This window comes from Triticum dicoccoides, chromosome 6A, assembly GCF_002162155.2.
Source record: "Triticum dicoccoides isolate Atlit2015 ecotype Zavitan chromosome 6A, WEW_v2.0, whole genome shotgun sequence".
Classification (NCBI taxonomy): domain Eukaryota; kingdom Viridiplantae; phylum Streptophyta; class Magnoliopsida; order Poales; family Poaceae; genus Triticum; species Triticum dicoccoides.
In genome coordinates, this window is record NC_041390.1 from 335791500 (window position 1) to 335799521 (window position 8022).

General features: G+C 45.8%; 1 protein-coding gene across 1 annotated transcript; it reads left to right on the plus strand.

Moving 5' to 3' along the window:
- The first annotated feature begins 1310 nt into the window (after positions 1-1310).
- On the plus strand, positions 1311-5394 carry LOC119316874 (zinc finger protein STAR3-like). The gene is made up of 2 exons (XM_037591257.1): positions 1311-2541; positions 5100-5394. The coding sequence occupies exon 1, from the start codon at positions 1408-1410 to the stop codon at positions 2515-2517; it is 1110 nt and encodes a 369-aa protein (XP_037447154.1). The 5' UTR covers positions 1311-1407; the 3' UTR covers positions 2518-2541; positions 5100-5394.
- The last annotated feature ends 2628 nt before the right edge of the window (positions 5395-8022 follow it).

Consider the following 8022-nt stretch of genomic DNA (forward strand, 5'->3'; position numbering starts at 1 on the left):
AAGGGAGGCGGGGGTGCGGGGTGGGCCGGCCCGTTCAGGCGGCTGGGGGTCCGCGTGGATGGTTAGCTGGGCCAAAAGGCCCAGCGGGGGGGGGACCTTTTTCCTTTTTTTTTGTTACTTTGTTTTCTCTTTTGTATTTCCTTTCTTTCTTTTATTTCCTTTTCTGTTTTAATCCATTTTAAAATACTTTGGCACTATATAAAAATGTGTTTATTACATCATAATTAAATATGCAATTTATGGCACTGCCCGAACATTTTTGTTTTAACTTTTGAAAACTTTTATAATTTATCCTTATTTTAAATTTGAATTTGACTCGGTTTTGAACTAACGGTAGATTATCAACAGTAATCATGGTGACGTGGCACCATTAGCATGGAATTACTGTAGCTTGATTACCTGGGCGTTATATCCGTCAAGAGGGCACGAACCTGGGTAAACATCGTGTCCTCTTCATCTCCTGTTACCTTCAATCCCCAGACACACAGTTCGGGACCCCCTACCCGAGATCGGTCGGTTTTGACACTGACAGTAATACCCTCATCCTGCTTTTGATTTTTATTGATATGGAAGCACCTCGTGCGAGGGGGTTACAAGAGGATGATGATGGTGACTAACGAGATTTGTATCTCATAGAATAGATGTCATAAGATACCCCTAACCTCGCCTTATAAAGGGGACGTGGGTTAGGGTTTACAGGTTTCCTAACCGATCTAGGGGCTTCTCGGCTTGCATGGCAAGATGAACTTCTTGCTTTGTGTTGGCCACTTGGACTGCCTCCTGTAGTCAAGTTGCCACCAAGCCCCTTGGGCCCTGACGCTGGCCCAATATCGGGCTTCCTGGCTGACGGGCTATCCCGGTGTATGGTATCGTCAGTAGCCTCGAGCTTATCCGGAGTTTGGAATCTTGCATCTTTGGGAATGAAACCCAAGCAGGCTCCTTTCATATCGGTGATAGGCGACACATAATCTTTGGACCCGGCTTCAGAATCTTTGAGTTCGTCAAGTATACGGCCTCTAGTCGTATGGTGATCTCAGGATGCGCAGATTCAGAGGTTCGTGTTCTTCATGGTTCTCGTCTTCGAAGCTTCACGTCCTGCATCTTCATGGCTGCGCCGCCTGCGTCTTTGCGGCTTTGCGAGCTGCATCTTCGGATAAAGTCTCAAGCTATGTTTAAATAAAGTCGAAAGTTATCAAATTGTGGGGAAAAAAATCAAAAGTTATCAAACTGACAATAAAAAGAGTCCAAAGTTCTCAGAAGAAAATGCACGAAGCAAAAGTAAAAAAAAAAAAGGTGCAACCAAACACGCCCATTGAATGGACCTGTGCGCAAGAAGAATCGCAGACCTCGAAATCATCTAGCGAGGTCGTCGGGCTAAGCGAAGTTGGGCACCACCGTATTCACTGAATGGACTCCACCACCAACCAATTCGCCGACGCCGCCGCTGGCGCGTCATCGGCGAACACGGCACCGCTGCCGGCCATGCTCGCTGACGCCCTTATCGGCGCCGGAGCTGGAGGAGGAGATGGGGACCCCAGCGCCGCTCTCCAACGGCTTGCAGCCCTCGGCGATCGCATGGCTGCTGTCCGGCGCCTCCTCGTCGCCTCCATTTCTGGGGAATCGCAGCCCCTCTCCTCCTCGGATATTCAGTCCGTGTCCTCCGAGATCTCATCTGCCGCTCACCTCGTCGTCCTCAACGCCGCCTCCCTCCTTTCTTCCTCCCTCCCTTTTCCCGCCCCATCCGCCCCTCCTGCCCCTCCCGCTCCTATCCAAGAGCTTCCCGCCGCGGCCTCCACCGCCGATGTGCTTCCCCAAGAAGCCACCAAGGGCTACGATGTCGTGGAGCTCGATGCCGACGAACTGCTCGCGGAGCATGTCCACTTCTGCAATATATGCGGCAAGGGCTTCCGCCGCGACGCCAACCTTAGGATGCACATGCGTGCGCACGGCGACCGATTCAAGACCCTGGACGCGCTCTCCCGGCCCGGTCAGGCAAAGCCAGCTGATGGCCGCGATGTGCGCTTTTCCTGTCCTTTCACGGGGTGCAACCGGAACCGTGCGCACCGCCGCTTCCGGCCGCTCAAGTCAGCGGTGTGCGCGCGCAACCACTTCCGCCGCAGCCACTGCCCCAAACTCTACGCGTGCGAGCGCTGCGGTGGCAAGAAGCGTTTTGCTGTTCTTGCCGATCTCCGCGGCCACCTCCGCCACTGCGGTGAGGAGGCACAGTGGCGCTGCTCCTGCGGCACCACCTTCTCCCGCAAGGACAAGCTGTTCGGCCATCTCGCCCTCTTTGAAGGCCATATGCCAGCCATGTCCCCTCCGAACAAGGATGCAGTGACAACGACTACAGAGGCACCCCTTGATATAATGGATGAAGGAGGAATCGAAGAGCAGGAAGATGGCGGTGAAGGAGGTTTTGATCCGGAGTTCTTCAAGGAGTGGGTGGAGGAGCTCAAAGATGATGGCGTACCTGCTGGTGGCACAATCTGGCCTGGACGGGCAGCAGCTGGGCAATAGCCTGTGTTGCAAGTTCTGTTTGGGGTAAGAGCTTTATCTTCCTGCCTTTTTTTGGGGTACAATTGAAACTTATAGTATTTGAAATAAACTGGTGCAAGAAGATATAAATATGGTAATATGTCCTTCAGGTTAACAATTACGCCAACAATATAAGCATAGACTTGATTTTTGTGGTTGAACTCAAGTACCTAGTTCTTGTATGGCATGCAATTTTAGTATTACTAATGTGCAATTTCAGGTGACTTGAGATTTAAGAAAAAAATCAGGCAACTGACAGTTAGAAAAGTTATTTTATTTGGGGTGAGTTTAGGGGAAGTATAATATGAGTCTGTCCATATGCACTCTTTCTTGATCTTCGAAATTATACATTTTTTAAATTTTCTCAAAATATTAATGTTACCACAAAGTATTAACTTATATCCATGTACAAAATTTTGAGAAAAATATGATAAAAGTTGTGCTGTGTAAATAGTAAAATGTGGTGAGATTAGCTGCATATCAGGATCCTGGTTCACCACACCAAATTATACGAACACTTTGATTGCAAGGGGAAAAATTGTGCTTTTTAGTTGGCTAATTCCTCTGGTTTTCTGTTGTACCAAGTTTGTCTTGAAATACTTTATTGGATTATTTGCTCTGGTTGTTATTGACTTCTTGTATGCCCTGGATCACATATTACTATTAGTACTAGCAAACATGCCCGTGCGTTGCAACGGAGAAAAAAGTATCACAAGCCACTAGTTTGGTAAACATGGCTAATGACCTCCATAGACCCATGTCCTCTATAGACGGGATTGCACCTGTGTCACCGCTTAACCTTTTTTCCACCCTTGTCGATGATGGTTGCGCTGTCCCAGGATCACAATATGTCCGAACATGGTCAATCCTAAGGCAGTGAGCTCGGCCACCGCACAACACACCTGTCATTGAACCGAACCTGTGCAAGGTAATGGCTAAAAACTTTAAAAATAATCTTGTTCAGTTGGACGTGAGGGCCGCCACCCTGGTCCATATACCATCCCTCGTAAGGATTGACTACAATCAGGAGCGAGAAAACAACACCCAAAACTACCATGCATTTTCTCAAGGTAACACATGCACCTTGTATTTAAGAAGTGAACCCAGGCCACAATGGCACCATCTTGTGTCGACCATTTCACACCTTCCAAATTATGTCCATCTGCGCATCATATTGTGAGAGAAGGAATTTGAATGAAGTGGAAATCTCACCTTAAATACCGCGTCATTGCCTCAGCCATGTGTGAACTGAATGTATGTCTGAAATATCCAAAAAGCTTAAAATATCAGTGCATTAACAACTGCAAGAAGCAAAAATTCACATCAATATAGCTGCATTCTCTGTTCTCTATAAGCAGCAGGAGTGCACACACAACCAAAAATTGCCTAATCACAAATAGTAGCTAGTAATTTCAGTGTGTAAGCATCACCACACGTCCTCAGCATAGCAATTCCTTTGTCCAACACTTCCATGCACGCATAATTGGGGAGCCACAACGCCTCCTTCTACTTTGGCTGTCTGTCACCACGGCGCCCAGCCCCTCGCACGGGATGTCCAAGGTGCCGGTTGCCTCCGACGCATCACCCAACCCTGCCTCTCCCTCTACACAGCATCCCTCCCAGCCCGTGCTACACGGCCTGTTGGCACCCGCCCAGCCGCACAACAACATGGCCAGAGGGCCACGTTTGCTCTGCACCTTGCTCTGTGCTGTTGCAGGCAGTACCTGTTCCTCTTCCTCGTGTCCTGCAGCAGCGAGCTCCGGGACCGACGTATCCGATGGATGCTGGGGAGCCCCTGTTGGCCAGATCCCATGCTCACCCCAGGGGCAGGCTTGCATGGCCGCGTTGGCTGGAGAGCCATTGGTGTCCTTCACCTGTTGCCACGGTTGGCTGGAGAGCCGACTTATTGAGTTGGTGTTTATTTTTATAATAACCGACAGTTGGGCATGACACTTGGCTTGAACTCAATGGGATAGAAGAGTTTTGTTCAACTGACCATTTTCTTTCTCAACTTCTTTTGGACAAATGTGATTTCTCCACCCGGCTGTTCAACTTATTGAACCCTCAGTGCCACTATTAGAACCTGTACTTGTTCTCTAGTTGTCCGCTATACTAACTTAACTAACACTCAGTTCACTGTTTACGTGTAGAAAATAACCTTTTTGTGATTTTGCCGCTACTCTCTCTGTTCGTTACTCTACACTCGCTCCAGTCCGGATGCTTGTTAATACCGTATTTCTCTGGCTTGGCTTTGTTCAGTTGTACTGTTCATGAATTTATGCGGATATTGTAAATTTCTTGTTCTTGTCATTAGGAGTTACAATTGCTTATTCCCTGAAATGGCACTCGTATGGTTACATTGTCCATGTTCCATTAGGACTGCTGTAAATACATAAAGATACAGGGTATAGCTAACTGTTGCTCCCTCCGTCTCAAAATGTAAGACATTTTTCCATATTACCAGAGTGTGAAAAAACGTCTTGCATTTTGGGACGGAGGGAGTATAATGTTTGAAAGTACAGTATATTATGATCTGATTGTCAACCTCCAATGCTGTCTTTTAGGTGTATGGTAACAGCCGCAAGGGGCATTGGCTGCCAAAGTGACTGAAAGAGCGGTGGGGAGATGCTTCTGAAGAACAACACAGAGGTTTCTAACAAGAGCAGTGGGGGGCATGCCCTTGTTTGTATTTTTTTTCTTCAGAAAATGCCCTTGTTTGTATGGCACAGTAGTAGGCTGGAATCACTTTGCGAATCTCCTTGTCGCTCCCTCGTTATTCTGTACCTATTGTCCTGTTGGCAGAAGTACATCCCAGATGTTGGTTATTCGCTTGCGAGGTTGCAATGCTCTCTTTCTATCTCAACTGGTGCAAATAATATCCGGAAAAAGGGTGGATTCGGAGGCACTGAATAATTAAGGTGCCAGTTGTTGAACTTGGAACAACGCATATTCACCGGAGCGGACCTTGGTAGTTGATCGATCCTCATTGATTTTCTCCCATTTGCAGTGCTCTCCACAAACTCTTTCTGTCAAATGTTGTTGGCGCGACACAACAGCAATGGCAACACCACCGCAGTTCTGACCTGGGCCAGATTTCTGCCCCGTTTTCAGATGTTAGATTCCTGCATTGTATTAGGCGAACATGCACGTCCCCAGGCAGTATTAGAGGATCATCCTTAAACAAAGGCAGGGCCTATACCTCGGTGATAAATACTCCCTCGATAGTGTGCTCACAATTTTTGAGATTTAATTTTGACCAGTCTTGGCGAGGCACTCATTGGAGTGGTGTGTGCGGGGTATCTTGTGTTTGCGAAAGGATCAAAAAGAGGTGGAGGGGGGTGAATAGACTCTTAACAACGAAAAATAGCAGTTTTTAATTTCTTCAAGTTAAGGTGGAGTTTTTGTACAAGTTTAAACATTCACAATACATTTAAGCAAGCATGGCAAGAGTATATGAGCAGCAGAAAGTAAAGCATACAAGTTGCAAGAATGTAAAGGATGTGATTGGAGCATGCAAACGCAATTGGAGACACGAAGATTTTTGGCGTGGTTTCGATAGGTGGTGCTATCGTACATCCACGTTGATGAAGACTTCAACCCACGAAGAGTCCACGAAGAAGCAACCTTGTCTATCCCATCATGACCATCGCCCACGAAGGACTTCCTCACTAGGATAGATCTTCACAAAGTAAGTGATCTTCTTGCCCGTAAAAACTCCTTGGTTCAACTCCACAATCTTATCGGAGACTCTCAAATGATACCTAACCAATCTAGGAGACACCACTTTCCAAAAGGTAATAGATGGTGTGTTGACGAACTCCTTGCTCTTATACTTCAAATGATAGTCTCCCCAACACTCAACTCCCTCTCACAGATTTGGACTTGATGGAAAGATGATTTGAGTGGAAAGCAACTTGGGAAAGGCTGGGGATCAAGATTCATATGGTTGGAATGGAATATCTTGGTCTCAACACATGAGTAGGTGGTTCTCTATCAGAAAATGAATGCTGGAAGTGTAGGCACATTCTGATGGCTCTCTCCTTTAATGAAGGAAGGGTGGAGGGGTATATATAGCCTGCACATAAAATCTAATCGTTACACACAAATCACCAAATTAGGTGGGACCGAATCATGAAACTCAGTCAGACGAATTTAGTTCAAAATGTAAACGTTGGGATTTTCGATGGGACCGACATGTCAACTCGGTGGGTCCGATATCATTAGGGTTAGGGCATAACGTAATCTCGATGAGACCGATTACACAAACTCGGCGGGACCGATTTTGGTAATAAGCTAAAAAGAGAGTTGGTCAGACAAACTCGGTGGGACCGATTGCTTATCTCGGTGGGACCGAAATAATTGCAACAGGCAGGAGAGAGTTTGCAATCCCATCTCGATGAGACCAGGATCCCATTGGTGAGACCGAATTGATTAGGTTTTCTGGCAGTGGCTATGTCAAGTGAACTTGGTGGTGCCGGATAGATCAAATCGGTGGGGCCGAGTTTGACTTTTAGTTTGGACATATGTGGATATGAGAAAGTGGTTGAGGGTTTTGGAGCATATCACTAAGCACTTTGAGGAAGCAAGCCATTAAGCAACACCTCATCCCCTTTTAATAGTATTAGCTTTTCTATGGACTCAATGTGATCCTGGATCACTAAAATGAAAATGTAGAGTCTTGAGCTTTTGAGCTTTTGCCAATCTTCTATCCTTAGCATTTAGAAGGGGTTCCACATCCTCTTGTCCACGCCACTCTACTGTTGAACTTATCTGAAATATACTGGATAAAAGTATTAGTCCAACAAGAGATATGTTGACATTGATTACCAAAACCATCCAGGGAGCACTTATGCTTTCAATCTCCCTCTTTTTGGTAATTGATGGCAACATACATCAAAGATTTAGATAAAGATATAAAGAATAGTAGGTAAAGATTTGGAAAGACATCTAACATGCATAGGCTCCCTCTATGTATATGCAATCATGTAAATATAGAGTACAAGAGCAGGTGAGTGCAAAAGCATGACAGAGCAAGCAATGAGTTACATGTATCTTGGCTATATGCATCAGAGCAAATGATGTGAATATAGAGATTGTAACTTTATGTTCATGATTCCTTCTTGCAAACAATATGTACATCAGCATGAGATCATCATGCACATGAATGTGATGCATATACTTACCTTGTGGTCTTAAGCTGACTTAGAAAGAGATAACCTGAGTAAACAATGTTAGATAACATAGATACATCTACTGAACATAGCAAGAACTGCAAACCACAAGAGTACCAAGACTGGGATGACATGTAGAGAATGGGTACTAGGTACTCCAATGGGATATAAACATGTCCCCAAAGGTAAATATATGCAATGAATTCAAAGATTTCCTTCCCTAGAAGTCTTTCTCCCCCTGAATTTTATATTGGGTAATGGGAGAATATAGGGAACAGAAAGTCAGAGCAAAATAGATTAGAGCACAAAAACACAA